At 38.8% G+C, this 15,544-nt stretch overlaps 1 protein-coding gene across 15 annotated transcripts in view; it reads right to left on the reverse strand.

Moving 5' to 3' along the window:
* The window catches only part of si:dkey-237h12.3 (teneurin-3), a 253,189-nt gene that overhangs the window by 149,424 nt on the left and 88,221 nt on the right, over positions 1–15,544 (reverse strand). For 14 of the 15 annotated variants that reach the window (XM_036551907.1, XM_036551908.1, XM_036551920.1 and 11 more), the window contains 2 exons: positions 7,689–7,994; positions 3,840–4,118 (listed from right to left, as the gene is read on the reverse strand). In XM_036551907.1, coding sequence (XP_036407800.1) covers positions 3,840–4,118; positions 7,689–7,920 — 511 coding nt within the window. In that variant the 5' untranslated portion in view covers positions 7,921–7,994. The remainder of the gene's footprint in view (positions 1–3,839; positions 4,119–7,688; positions 7,995–15,544) is intronic. The other variant, XM_036551909.1, reaches the window with a different exon arrangement.

Here is a 15,544-nt window from a genome sequence, read left to right on the forward strand (position 1 = left end):
AAAAGCAATTGGCTGGTTTTGAACAAAGGGACGCATACATTTGCAGGGAACACTTGTGCTTGTTACTCGCGTCTCTCTGCAATCCACATCTCTGCTAACTACCTTCTCTTTCAATCAGAAGGGAAATACACTCTCACACACATCTTCCCTGGGTTTAATATTGAGTAGTGGAAAGAATAATGCCCGATTCCTTACTAAATATGTAGGCTACTGATCTCCACAAAATGAATATTAAATTTAAAGAACAAAGTCTCCTCAGACAAGAAGATTCTAAAGGTCATTAGAATAATTGATAATTAATAATGATAAAATGAAAAGTATAAAATAAGGCAAGACTTCAGCTTGGGTGACCAGAGGTATTTTAAAAGGTATAATGGCATTTTGCATTTTCTTTTTTTTTTTTTTTTAAATAATTAAAGTTACATTCCCTTGATATTGATCCTGGAGGACAGTTTGTTAAACAACTGGTTAAACTGGTAAATATATTTAATGGATTTAGAACGCTGTTGACACATATTTCTTAATCTAATTAAGAGCAGGCTCTTGACACGTGAACATACATTTCAGCTTCCTCTGTGTATTGCACAACATTGCAATACTAATTATGTGTTGACCAATCTGCACTAATACAAGAGAAATAAATCACGCAAACAAAGAGGGGGAGCAGGAGACCAAATCCCTCCAGCTGGGCCGGAGTTTACTGTAAGGTTTAGGTAGCAAAGCAAACACTGCTGACAAGCAACAGAGTCTCAAAAAAGACCTGCACTGTAGCCCAATGAATTTTATACTTCTAGGTTCTTCCATTCACTAAATGATCATTTTAACCATACCCTGTTTGTACAGAGCATATGCAGACCGCTTCACCAAAAAAACTGACGTTCTCCTTGGCCTGATCATATCAGATCAAATAGCATTATAATAAAATATTGAGGTCATTTAAGAGTAAGTGGAGCTCGAAGCCTCTTTGTAATGGCTTTAGCATGCACATCCACTTGATGAAAAACTCTGCAATAGGCCATTTCTCTGAGCTGCGTCATTCAATAAATGAAATAAAGTCGAGGATTCAATGTGTTGTGACCAAAGAAAAAAAAAAAAAACAGAAGCACAAAATATATGACAAGGAGGAAATATCAATTTTTATTATTGATCTGTTTTAGTCTTGTCTTCAGGAAAAATGAGCAAATTTATTGCATTTGTAATTTCCAATAATGCCTTAATAATAATGACAAAACAAAATAATTATCAATATCTCTAGACTACCTTGTGAATTTTTTGGTAATTAGAGCATATGAATCCAGCCTGAAGTGCCCCAATGTACCTTAATTAAAAAAAAAAAAAAACTGCAAGAGGGGGCAAGATGAGGGTTTCTTCGTTTAGACAAACAGTAACCACCTGCAACCAAGTTGGTGCATATCAGCAGGCATGATTCTTTTGCATCCATTGTATGTTTCAGTAATTAAAAGTAATAGTCAAAAAGGAGATAAAAGCCACAGTAGGGATCCTTGCTAACAAGACCCCAAATTGACAGCAGTCCTCCAGACGTATCCAAAAGACTCCAAAGGAACAAGACAACGGGGGGTCTGAAACAGGTCAGCACACAGCGGTGTACTTTTGAAATGAGTGATTCAGAGGCATCAGAGATGACAAGAAGCAGGCGTCAAGCGCACTGTACGAACATAGCTGAAAGTGACATTGGCAACAAGGTGCCATTTTGATGACATTCGCCAGTATATTGTTTCCAACTCTCCTATATATTCTAATGACAATAAAGACAACAAGCAAATACAACATAAAATGAAAAATAATAGATAGGATATTAGACATTAGACTTTGTTGGAACTCAGTCTGAGTTTGACATCGGAGAGCGCCAATTGATTGCTTTATGTGTTTTCCAACCCCTTTTCACTCCCAAACACAAGGATGTCAAAGGAAGAGCGTGCAGTTTAAGTACTTTTCTTTCACTCCTGACCTCTTGTGTCCCCTCAGGATAGGGAATGGTTTCCAATGACTGAGTCAGGTGCACACAGTGGGCCTAGAGATTCTTTGAGCAGCTGACAGTGGTAGCAGGGCAAAGCACCCCTGTGTCTCAAATATCCCCTGAAAAAAAGTCCACCCCCTTTGTGACCATCTCTTTTGAATCTTCCCACTACATAGAAGCCACGCTGGACTTGGATGACCTCAATTTACTGTCTCCATTACTGAAATTTAAAACCAAGGAATCATTGCCAAAAACACTTTGCATGTGATTTACGTCATTATTTTATTCTTATTAAGTTATCTAGTAAATGAACAGCGGCTGTTTTAAATTATCCAGGCTTAAAAATACAATTACTTTCTCTTCTTTGATGTTAATGGCAAATAGTAACAGTGCCAATAGTGCAGTCATGTAAACAGTGGCTAACTTTATACTTCATGTTAAATGGCAAGAACCTTGGAAACAATGACTCATTCAAGCATTTACACAGAGAACAATTAAATCTGCGTCTTTTTATTTCTTTAAAGGTGTTCCTTCACAATTGGAACCCCCCCCCCCCCCCCCCCACACACACACACACACACACACACACACACAGAGTAAATTTGATTGACACTGTGTTCAAAGAACTTTGCATCTGACTGACTTTAAGTGATGTTGATCAATTAGAACAGTAAAGTAAAAATATCAATATGAATATCCATTCTCCCATGAGTTCTAACAGCTTATGATTTTTCAAATAGTATTTGGAAAGGATCTAAAAAAAAAATCAGATAAAGAGTTTTGTAAGAAAATGCATTTCCAGATGAATTTGCTGGACAACCAGCAAAAGGGTGTTACAGAAATGGACATTTTATAGATTTATAAATGTGCAAAAGCATGTCCAGCAATATAAAGTGTATTCATGTATGTGTAATTTTAAAAAGCAAGAATGTTATACTCCTAAAAGGTTTTTCAGCAGTATACATATTATAATTATGCAGGGAGTCTACAGAAATCTTCTTCCAGCACTTTCACAATTCTGCATGCATTGGGGGCAAAAATCACAAAAAAATGGGTGGGCGTGACCGTTTAACATTTCCAATCTTCAAGAAAGTGCTTCTTAAAGAACTTTAAAAAATCAAAATTACTTGAAGGAACATACATGGAATAGCATAAATTTGTGGGTTTTTTTTCCACAAGAAAAATAGCACAGAAGCCTCATTTCCTCCTTTTGAAAGATTTCAAACGCACACCTCAGTCTTCCGAGTTTCAAGCATGATCAGATTTGCACTTCAACCTCAGTCTTCTAACTTTCAGGCATGATCAAATTTGCACTTCAAACCACTGAACCCTGTTAATCTACCATTGTGTGTGCTCGTTCAACCATCTCTGCATTCTGAATTTTCTCAGAGATCTCCGAGCGAGACCTACAAAGCTATCTTTGATTACACTCTGGCCCAAGGGGAAACTTTATCAACACACGCTTTACATCCCCAAGGAAAATAACAGGTGACTCATACAGACTCATTTGGAGTTTGTGTTTCTTCTTCAGGAGGAAGTGATAAAACTCCCATTAATCCTCTAAACGTGGCAACACATGCTCAGCCCTGTCTATCAACAACATCTTTGGAAAACTCACCAATCAGGGACCCAACCTAAAGACACCGACACACTGACAAATCCAGTCAATTCTATTCGAGCAGCAACAATACTGAACTCAATCAGATGGCAAAATCGCTTTAAAGATAAACATTCACTCTTTTTCAAAAAAAAAAAAAAATCCTGGATCGCGCCGAGGAACATCCAACAAAAGCCTGGCAAACCGCGCAACGCGCCAAAGAGGACAGACCGGGATTAAGAGATAAAAGACGGACAGACTCACCGCTCTCGCTGTCAGACCTGTTCTCGTGCTCCGTGTCGGTCAGAGTGAGGGCGGAGTTGGAGCGGCTCGACAGGCACGAGCTTCGGCCAGACTTGACCCCCCTGCCCCACAGGCGCATGGCGTGCTCCGGGGACATCACTCCCTCGTTCTCCGCGTCAACGTCGGAGCCCGCGCCGATGGAGTAGCCGCGGTGGGGGAGCCCCATCTCGGCGCAGAACGCCAGGCCCCGGCGCGTGGAGGGTTCGCATATCCCTAGCTGCCTCAGGGTAAAATTCTGCCCTGCAATATTTTGGAAAAAAAAAAGTAACAGATATCAGTAACATCCCAAGAATGCAATCTGCACATCACCAGCACACTTCATCTTACTGGTTTACATTAAAGGAGCCCCTTGTACGCCTTTGTCACACGAATATACATTCATTAAATCCCTGCATTAATATTTGTCAAAAATCAGTATGTATACATTATAACATGCTGTCAAACAACAAATGTGTACATATTTTTTTCCCTTTGTACGTGTTTTTAATCACACTTTAATGCAAGCACATGCCATTTTTTTTCTTTTCCAGAGAGTAATATGGGAGTGTTTCTCGCGGTCTCCACTGTTAAGCCTAAGTATCTTCTTTTGTGTCTACTATGGGAGACCTTGTCTACACCAACATGTGAGGCACGCAGGTCTGATTTGTTAGCTATTTAAGTGACTCGTGAAAGCCTCTCAGATTTTAGAAAAACAAAAGCTGACAGGTAAATGGGGCTCAGGGAACATTACTCTTTTGAGTGTTGAACAATGGAAAAATCCTCGTGTTAAAATACATTGAAAATTGATACGGCCACCTTTTCTTAGAGATTATATCAACTAACCCAGAACTGAAACCAAAAACATTGCCTCTATAAACAGAATTCCATCATGCTGACTCATCTGTGGGTAAAATGGTTCACTACATGCTTTATTATTTTTGGAAAATCCTACAATGTCTGGCCTAAAGTACAAACTGAGATGAATTCATAGCTCAAACTCTTAACTCAAAACTCATAGCAAGATGAATATTCACAAATGGCCTTTACCAAACTATGTTTTATACTGTATGTAGTGAATGAAAATGATTTATGAGATTAAAAAAAAACCTTCAATCGCAGCCACACATCAAGTATGTTTTGTTATTTAACCAAAGAACTAGCAATTAGCATATTATATTCATAATACTTAATGCAACTGAAGTTGGTAATATGTTTTGTTTTTGTCAAATGAAACCTTTAGTAATGTATTCATGTAGTGGAGTATAGTTTCCCCAAAGTAACAAAAAGGCATGATCACTGTTCTCTGATCAAGGCCATTCCCAGTATATTCAGCCACTTAGGTTAACTACAGAGTACCACATAATATGAAAATAAATATTTATTTTTCAACAGCGTTTCATTCCCCGTACTTTATGCCTAAATAGATCCTTATCATAACTTCCGCAGATTGATCCCTGCGAGAACATTCTCATGTTTTCATTGACCTACCTTTGACCATTTCGCATCTAATTTCGGTGACTATAGCAGTATAGTACAGGCAATTATTCTTTTAATCAGCGATACCGTCACTGTCACTACTGATGATTGCTAAATTTTAAAGTCAGAAAAGAGTCCAGTAATATATGATGAGGTCACCTAACAACTAACAAACAGCTTTTTTTTTTTTTTTTTTTTTTTTTGGAGGCCTGAAGAAGCACAACTGACAAACTATCAAATACTAAAACTATAAAGGTAAACTGTTTTATTACAAAAAAAACACAAAGCAATTCTGCATGCATAAAAATTAGTAGCTGGGATTATTATTATTACTATCATTATTAACAGCAGTGAATGAAGAAGCAGCTGCAGTGGCAGTAGCAGTACCGATTTAATTAAGGTGAAAATAATACATAAATATCGATAATCAAAACCTTGATGATAATCACACAAAGCTTGCTGTGGTAATTGAAGCATCCCACAACAACACAATTTATAATGATAATTTATTTATTATCATAATGTTTATTGATAATGTTTCTTTTTTAAAATAACAACTGACTAATACTAAATGCCAGAATAAAAATACCAGAAAATATATGATAGCAATAAAACCTTAACATTTATAATACAGAACCGATGTTGAACAGCTTCATGCTCAATTACTCTGCACCTAACCAAACCCAATAAGGCAGCACTGCGTCCTTAACAACAATATACAGAGCACAAACACACAATTTTCCACTTGCATTTCCTGTGCTGTTGTACCTATTTTGTATGCTATTAAGGCTGGAAAGCGATTTAAACTACAGCAGAAACCTTTAGAATGTGCGCAGTTTCCACAATATTTTCTACTTCCTGACTTAAGAATAAAATTTTATAAAGATCTGAATGGTTGAAGTGGACAAGCCAAGACAACAATCGTTCCAATGATCAAAGTATGCCAAAACTACTAGGGAGCATAAGGTTTGAATTACATGCAAATTAATTAATTCATATCTTTAAAGGTTTGAAATGAAAATGTGTTTTCACTTTGCATTTTTTCATATTTTCTCATTACCAGGAATTCTGTTTGACCTAATTTCTCTAATAAATCCAAATATGAATTTTGCTATATTTTATTGCAGGGTCATAATAAGCATGTGTTGAAATGGGGAAACCTTGATTAAATGTTATCCCTACAACCATGTTTTTGTGAAATACTGATACGCATTTCCATAATACTTAGATATAAATAACAAATAGTAAAATTTCAACTTTATAGAGAGTATACACAGTATATTCCATGTTTGCTAGTAAACTACATCAGTAATACAGGTGATCACAGAGAAGGCCTTTCACATTGCACCTTCAGCAAAATGCCACCTTTCTTTGTGTGAAGGAAGAAAATGAAACTGACTTGCTTCAGATGACATGCAATTACCATACAAAAAGATAGCAACTGCTGTTTAATTATAATTCTATTAATTTTAAATGAACACCAATTAACATACAATAAAAAATCCATGATAAGATATTTAAGTAATTATGATTTTCTACTATCAAATATTTATGAAGTGTTAATTGGAGTTTGTGAACAATCAATAAATCAGTAATAAAATAAATACAGCTTCCTGACTGTATATTAAATATGCACCTTACAAATCATTTCCGTTGGATTGTTGGATTTGTTTTAACTTAATACAAAGCAGATAACTACATAACTCCATTATCTATTATACACTTTTTAATTGTTAACATTACCCAGTTAAAGACAAGTAAGATTTGTCAGTTTTGCAAATTAAATGAGCGCATAAATTTTAAATGTAGTAGAGCAGATATGATTATTTTCTGTATTTTCTCTCTGTTTTAAAATAATGGATACTTGTGTAATGAAATAATAATAGTAATAATAATAATAGAAATAACGATAAAAGTCAGATAACGAAGTGTCAGAAAACAAATCAGGAGATCATATGCCAATTTGTCTGAACAGCAATAAACATCTTAAGTTTCTCTTCACAGCATCTCTGAAAGTACACCCACCGCCCCCCTTAAGGGAAGGCTTCATATGAATGGGAGAGCCACAGAATCCTTTGATCTGGTTGACCCCTTTTCACCCCTGCTCACAATTTCTTTCTTAACAAATCTGAGTATTGAACTGGCTGTTTCAACAACCCCACACACCCACCCACCCCCCCCATACCCCCCCCCCCCCAAAAAAAAAAAAAAACAACTGCTAAATTATTTTGTCCAGCATGTAAAACTTTCCCTAAACTAAACAGAGTAAATTCAGAAAAACAATAACTCCACCTGTACAGCAGTGTTGCTGGTACGCTCGTAATATGATCTAGTCCCAGCATTCTCTCCACTAACCTTGCCTATTATACTCGTCCGTCTCCCTGTGGACCATTTCTTTCACTCTGCCTCCATAGAGGAGTCTGGAGGAGTCATTGTCGAAGGCTTTGAGCGTCTCGCTGGAGCTGTAGGACTTCTGGGTAGGCACTCTGCACTCCTCGCCGTCGGCCGAGGGGCCGGTGTAGCGCCGCTCTTTGTCTCGCCTGTTCTTTGTCAGCGAGCAGTAGGGCCTGCGCTCTTTCACATCCATGCTGCAGACATTCTGTGTCCAAAGCAGTCCGGGGCTCACTGGAGACTCCACCCAGTGTTCGGATTAGGGTCTACCTGGTCAAACAGAAAGCAGACAGCGGTCAGATAACACTAATCCAGGCACTTAATCTTCCAAGGATTCGGAAATCCCCACGGAAACGTACGCGCAAGTATTTGCACGGGTGAACTCCTGGGAGAGGAGGCTTGTGTTTCTAATGAAGGGGAACAGTGCTAATTGATTGTTTCTCTCCCCACATGTGCAGCTGGTATATGACAGCCTATAATTTCGATTTATCAATTAAGCAGGATTCGAAAATTGAGGCATTTTAATAAAGAAGGGAGGTATTCTCATTAGAGAATCAAGCAAAAAAAAAAAAGACTAATAAAGAAACTACCTACAAAGTCCTAGCAACTAGGGAAAAAAGGTATCGAAAATTAAATTGAAATATTAGAGTGGCAAACCTTGAGAATCCCCCATGTGCTGTTCAGATGTTTATAAGCACAACATTCTCAGTTCCTGTGTGTTTGTTCTGATAATTGAGGTACTCCTATCTTGGCGGGCCATTTTTAATCTCTCTCTAGGAGAATATGTTGCCTACAGTGAAAATCTCCTCTTTTCCAATCATTTTAAGACATCAAAGTATTCTGAGAAGGCTTCCTACATGGGAGAAATTCCTCCCACAGTCAAGATAGGCACATGCTATGGCAACTCACCCAAACAATTTGGAAAAATGGGCACCATAACTCACACTAATGCAAAAAGCCAGCTTTTCCCCAGGCTTCATTACTCGTCCAACATTAATGTGTTACACACAGACATAAGCCTTCTGCTGCTGAGAGGCAATCAAAACTGACTAAAAGTTAGTTATGCCGCTTCCTACCCACGAAAAGGGGTAAGGTTGTTAACATGGTTTTTTTCTCTTCCCCAAAATTTGTTTTTTATGGGATTTTACTCCTCCCCTGAAGCCCAGGCCCGTTTAGCCAAAAAAAAGGGAAAAAAAGAGGTTAAGAAGCCATCCTTTTGTGGGAGGAACATGCCAGTCGGAACCTTGCAAATTCCTGTAATGCCCACACAGTGCCGGAACCTTTCCCCATACAACAGAGAGCTTCGCTTCAAAGTGTGCCTCGCGGTCTGGCCCTGCCTGATTAATGCAGCCAGAGGGAGAGAGAGGACACACATCACACACAGAGGGCCAGAGATGATGCCTGCTCCCTTCATTTATTGTCCTGTAAACATTTACTGAGGCTTATACGGGCTGCAGGATGAGTGTTGATGCCGCTCTGTCACTTGAGCTGTGAGAACTGCTTATGTGGAAATAAGATTACGGTCTAAATCACCTAAGCATCCAGTCTGTCAGGGACAACATTACAGATGCAGGACTCGCAAAATAAGGTGTGTATCAGACCGTGTTTGGCCTCAGTTGACCTCATAATTCTACTACCAGTAACAAAAATGTAAGCAAGTCACAAAATGGCAAAAGTGGCAAAGCTTATGGGTTTTTTTTATAAGGTGTTCGTACACAAAATGTTACCATCCATTCTAAGGCTGAGCCAAGCATAATGATGTAATTGCAGAGCCACAATAACAAATTCACTTAAGGAACATATTTAGCTTTTGGTCAACCATCCCTAAAACATTTATTTTTTTTTAATCATCATGGAATAATGCATGTTATAAAAGAAAAAAATTTAAAGTTTTCAAAAAATGAAAATGGAAATAACGGAAATCATTCTGAATCACTGTCATGTACCTATTGTGATCTTACTGTATTTTGTTTCCCCTTGCACAACATATGTTTACCAGGCACATGTGTAAGAAAAGCTAAGAAAAACACATTATCTCATAACCTTTCATACTTCAGATTTCTGGGCAAAACACATGACATAAACCCACAACCTCTGTCATGCTCTTGGACATAACAGAACACAACAGATGTAGGTGTAGGTGAACACAACTTCATTCATCTCATGAATATACGTTTAAAACTATATCTTCTTTGTCAAGTCTTTCATTTGGCAAATGATACTTAAGCAGTACTCTAAAATGAATGTGTTCATCATAGTCCATAAACACTGGAAATCAAATCGGGAATGTGAAACAAAGGGTGGCTAGATACTATATAATTGATAATCCTACACTGCTATTTACTGTATGAGTCATTGTGGATGCAATTAACAGGCCTGTGTAAGGCCTGGGGTGGAACAATTAAACAAACATTCATATATGAATGTGTATGAACGTGCTCATAACCCCTTCTGTTTTTACACTGCCATCTAGATTTAAATGTTTAATCGGGAGGAGAGAACACTTGATCCTTTCGATGGCTGCATTCCACACTAAATCCAATATGAAAACATAAAACTCCCCTCCCTAGATTAATCACTCCGCATTTATCATTTATCATGCCACCTGGAATACAAAAGATCAATAAAACCATCATCCTGTTATAATCTAATGTTAAATCAGAATAGCAACAATCTGATAAGGACAAATGACATTACATTGTGAGGACAGAATTATGTATGTCCTTTTTTTTTTTCTTAAAAAGGAAACTGTTGGGATTTGAATCACACAGAATAGATCAGGCCAAGCCCTGTAGCTGTGGGAGAAAGAGATGAGCAGGAAAACCCACAGTCCTGAGAGTGTGTATTGCTTGTAAATGTACCGTCCCCAGAAAAGCAAACACACAACACCAGCTTCTGCAGATGATGTATGCTGATTTCTGCTTATACTGACTGTGTGTATGTGTGTGTGTGTGTCTGTGTGTGTGTATTTTTTTTTTCTCCCCCTCCATTGCAAAGATGCAATCTGAACAAACGATGCTCTGTTTGTGCCCTCTCTCCAACAATAACCTGGGCTACTCAAACAGCAAGTCAGCCATGAAACGTATTAAAAGCACACACGCAGCAGAAGTGGCAATGGCCAGATGCGTTAGGATCCATCAGAGGGGAAGTGAGGCGGAAAAAGGGACACTTGGCAGGGTAGGCGCTTTGGTTGATCTACGGCCGTGGCTCCGGGCTACTTGGGCTGATAACTCCTGCTACCTAGTCGAAGGGTGTGCCAGGTTCTTCCTACAAGGCCCGACACTTTCAGGGTGACCTCAGAGATGTCCTAAAAGCACCCAATGCACTTCAGAGGCCGACGTAAAAGGCAATCCCTTCAAAACTACGCCTCCCTTATTGTACTGGCCTTCAACTTCCACCACCCCGAACTGAAACTTACAAAAAAGTGTTCTGTGAACAGAGCATTTCAATTAATTTATGTCATGCCTTTTTTGAGATCCCAAAATGAAAGAAAGAAGTCTATTTGCTCAATATAACATATTCAAATCAACAGGATGACATCTACTTTTAAGAATCAGATAGAAAGTCCTTCAAAATTTAGTGGGTTTTCAACTGAAGTGACCCATATTCTTTATATAACTGAAGAGTGCATTTTTTAACAGCTGCCATTGGAGAATTACCTGCTGAAATGGCATATCCTCCTCACTCAACCTCTTTCTTCGGTAATTACATTTCAGTAGATCTGCATTAAATATTAACTCTGACCCCCTCTAACCTTTGCTTCTGTAAATAAAGGCAATAAAAGGAATTGTCCACTTTGACATTCTTGCAGATGTAACACCAGCAACCAGAAACCTCAGCCCCTCCCCTTGTTTTATTATTTGGGCCCCGATGATTCGATGAAAGGGGAGGCGGTGAAAATGTGCTGAGGATTTAACATGGCCGCATCACTGCTGCCACCACCTCCAACAATAGCGAGCTTTCACTGTCCTGAATAATTCACATCAATGGGCTCAATGCCGCACGCTGTGTAGACGGACTAAGGAAGACGAGGAACAAGGGCGTTTTTTTTCATTAGCTGTTGCCATTTCCTCCCTGACACCGGGCTCTGATGACTATCCCCATTCTCTTCCATGGGCTCCTCTGTAAAGCTCTGACAGTATGTTCTATTCAAGAATCCCATCACAACGGCCGAGAGAGCGTACAGGATTGGAAGCGTTTCAACCTTTACCCTTCCTGTATTCATTTCCCCTCAGAGAAGTCTTCCTTCTCACTTCACTTAAAAGAAACTTTAAAAAAAATGGACACAAGAGTGCACAGGTATATGACACAATTTACAGATAAGGCTAGTGAAGGCATACAAAACCAGTGCTTTCTACATGTTATCAGATTACAGAGGATTCATTTTAATACCTGAAAATATGATGGTAATCTGACATTTTCAGTATAAATTATTTCCTGGGTGCAGAACATGAACAATAGAAAACAGGAAATATATAATCAAAAGGACAAGTGAGTTTATTTTAATAAAAGATTTCCCCCAACGACCAGATTAAAAGAGTCATATGCAGGCTGAACCACTTCAAAGTTCAAACCACTTATCACTGTGAGCATCATCTGAATGAAAATGGCATTCTAATAAAACATGCTTAACATAAACATTTTGACATAAATATCTTGAAAACCATTTGATTTCTTACATGTCTGTTTTTATACAATTTACAATCTGGAACTGTCACTACTGAATCACAGACTGAGACTCTTATGTCTCTCCCTTCGAAAGAACCACTGAAATTTAAACTTTTACAAATGACAAATACAGTACATCAACAAATGACTCCTGGTATGTTTCAGAGAACCTAAAGTATGAGGTCATCAAAAAAAAACACAAATAAATAACAAACCTTAATGACAGGTCTGCAAAAGAGCTTTCACGTCATAATCAAAAACAGACTTGCTCTGTTTTACCTTTTTTATATACCATAGAGGATCTGTTTTGTATGTTTCAGCTTTTGTTTCTACAAAGGCACTCATTAGTCATATAGAATACCAAGTATGCAACTCCCCAGTGAACTCCCATTAAGAAGTATGCTATTCATCATACATGTATTCAGGGCCATCACTGCTGTAACACAAATGTTACAGAACTGTTTACAGAGCGAGGTTCAGACTTACAAACACATCTGTTTACTTTCAGCACAGATTTCACATCACGTACATCTTCAAACAGTGTTCTCGTTAAAGGATACGATTTTTCCCCATCTTATAAAGAAAACACAATCCCCAGAAAAAAAAAAAAATCAGCAATGACAGCGTCTGCAGAGACACTGTTGCATGCAGATTGCTCTTTAATCGCAATACCGGGTTTAAGTGTGGACATGTGTAAGCGCCAGGCCCATCCATGCATGACAAATAAATCTCCCAGGCCTCCCCTTTAACGCTGTCCCTGGCCATCACAAGACCTCAGGATCGCTGTGCTTGGCTAGCCTGCCCTCTGAACAATCAACACCGCCCTCCCCCCCATGGATCCAGTTGAGTTTATCTAGAAACCCGAGACACTCACTCACGTTCAACCAGCCCCCAATAAATCGGCCCGGTGTTCTCTAATTTATGGCCAGTGTCCTGCGCCGAGGCTGGGAAAGCAAGTCGTTTCCAGATGGCTGAGGCGGGAGACACGCCCTGCCTGCAGCTGCTGGAGACCCAGCGGAACTGGCTGACACCGGCGGCTAATCCTGGCCTGCCCGAATCAAACCTCGCCATTCCATCACACTGCACCGCTCAGGCACCGCACAGCCAGGCCACAATGCCCGCTGTAATTTACTAGGCCCTCTGAGATATTCCAGCATGCTTTGTTTTTAGGCCCTGCCCCCCTTTCCAACACACATACACACACACACACACACACAAATGCACACACGCACACGCACACACGGAAGGAATGAAGGCGGTTAATAAAGGAACATTTTCAACTAATTACGCACTGGGTCAAATGTATCAAAATTACTCACTATAAAAAAAATTAATTAATGAACCACATAACCACATAAGAACATTAATTTCAGGAAAAAAGAACCGTAAATCAGCATCTGGCTATGTGATATTAGCACAGCCGCTTTGTTTCACAAACATGTTCTACAGCTGAGGACTATTTCAATGCAAAAAATGGCCTTACATTTTTCACATAGGCTTTATCAGTTGAACAGTATCTACTGTTACAGGTCACCTGTCAGCTGGATCAGTTCTGGTGTGAGAAGGTAATCTGGTGCCTATTTCTCCACCCTTACTTCACTTGTGAGATTCCGTCTTTTGTAGCTCCCTCATATTCAATTTGTATTTTAAAGTTCGAAATCATTATTTTCAGCCAAATAAAATGAAATACATACTTTGAAATGATTCTATTTCAAAGTATGAATAAAGTTGTCAGGCTCTGTTGATTTATGCTCTGCTCCCTCATTTTTAACGGTTGGCACACCCTGGCTTTTGTCACATAAAACAATGTGTTAAATGAGCACATTCATCCATATCATCTTTGCTGAGAAATCATCTGCTGAATGTTTTACAGGAGGTCTGTACCAGGATCCATATGGTGGCAAGAATAAGGGGGCATCTGCAGGTCCTGCCTGTCCTTACGTCTGTGACAAGCACCGGGGTCCACGGCAGTCACAGATCTGCAGACAACAGCTCAGGGATTCTTTTTATGATGTTATTTAAGCAAATTATTTTTTTACGGTACAGTGAAATATCATCTGGTTTAGGAATCTTATGTCAACATCATGCTGCTGTGTCATTCCCTACCATCAGGTAGGGAACATGTCATGCCACTTTAACAACCAGTTAATTAAACTTATTTCACACTGCCCCTCCAAAAGTGAATCTCATTTCAGGGACACTCCATGTATCTGTAGCCTACGCTATTTTTCTGCTGTTGATCTCGCTTACTTCCTGACTTCATATCTTCCCTTTTATCAGCAGTGTGGGAATAAGGTCAGATTAGGTCACAAGTACAAACATTTTATTTATGTTCTGATTAATTTTGTTTATGACAAATCGTCTTGCATTGAATCATCACAGGTAGGTGCAGTAAGGTACAGTGAACACGACTCTGAGCCCAGCAGCTGAAATCTTGACAAATAATGAATTTACAAACAGGTCTATCTCATTCTTAATGCACCTGGAAAGTAGGTTATTCATGGCATGCGGACACAGATATCGTACCTTTAGAATAAATAAACAAATTCACTTCATCATTTTTGCTGCATGAGCCTGTGGGAAAAGTCAAACAAAAAGAGATCCTCCACCTTATTTAGTCACCAGCTGAATGGAATAATGAGAAAAAGGATAACTGGAGGGCATTCATTCTACCATCTAACCTGTGTGCTCTTAAATGTGAGTATCCAATTAAAGCAAGCATAACTTACTTTTCATTTTTAACACATCATCACAAGTTCATCACTCACATAAGCCAGCGTAAAAATGTTGTAAGATGTAGATGTAATGTACTGTTTAAATTTAAATTCACCCTAGTCCATTGTTACTCCACATTTCTCCTATTAGAAGGCATGACAAAACTCCTTCAGTCTTCAGATATAATGCAAAAATAATTATCTTGTAATCATTACATTATCAAACTATGAATCGGTTAGCAGATACTTGTCTGAATGTGCACTGACACTAGGGAGGTACAGTATTGCACAAAGAACATATTGATTAAATTCCTTTTCTGTGTTTACCAAGATGATAACAGGTGAGCCTCTCAGACCCAACCAAACAATGGGCTGATTGTGACTGCCTGGAAAAGCTCTCATGTTCCTTGAAGACTGCATCACCTGATACAGCTGCAG

The sequence above is a fragment of the Megalops cyprinoides genome, chromosome 18 (assembly GCF_013368585.1).
Source record: "Megalops cyprinoides isolate fMegCyp1 chromosome 18, fMegCyp1.pri, whole genome shotgun sequence".
Taxonomy (NCBI): domain Eukaryota; kingdom Metazoa; phylum Chordata; class Actinopteri; order Elopiformes; family Megalopidae; genus Megalops; species Megalops cyprinoides.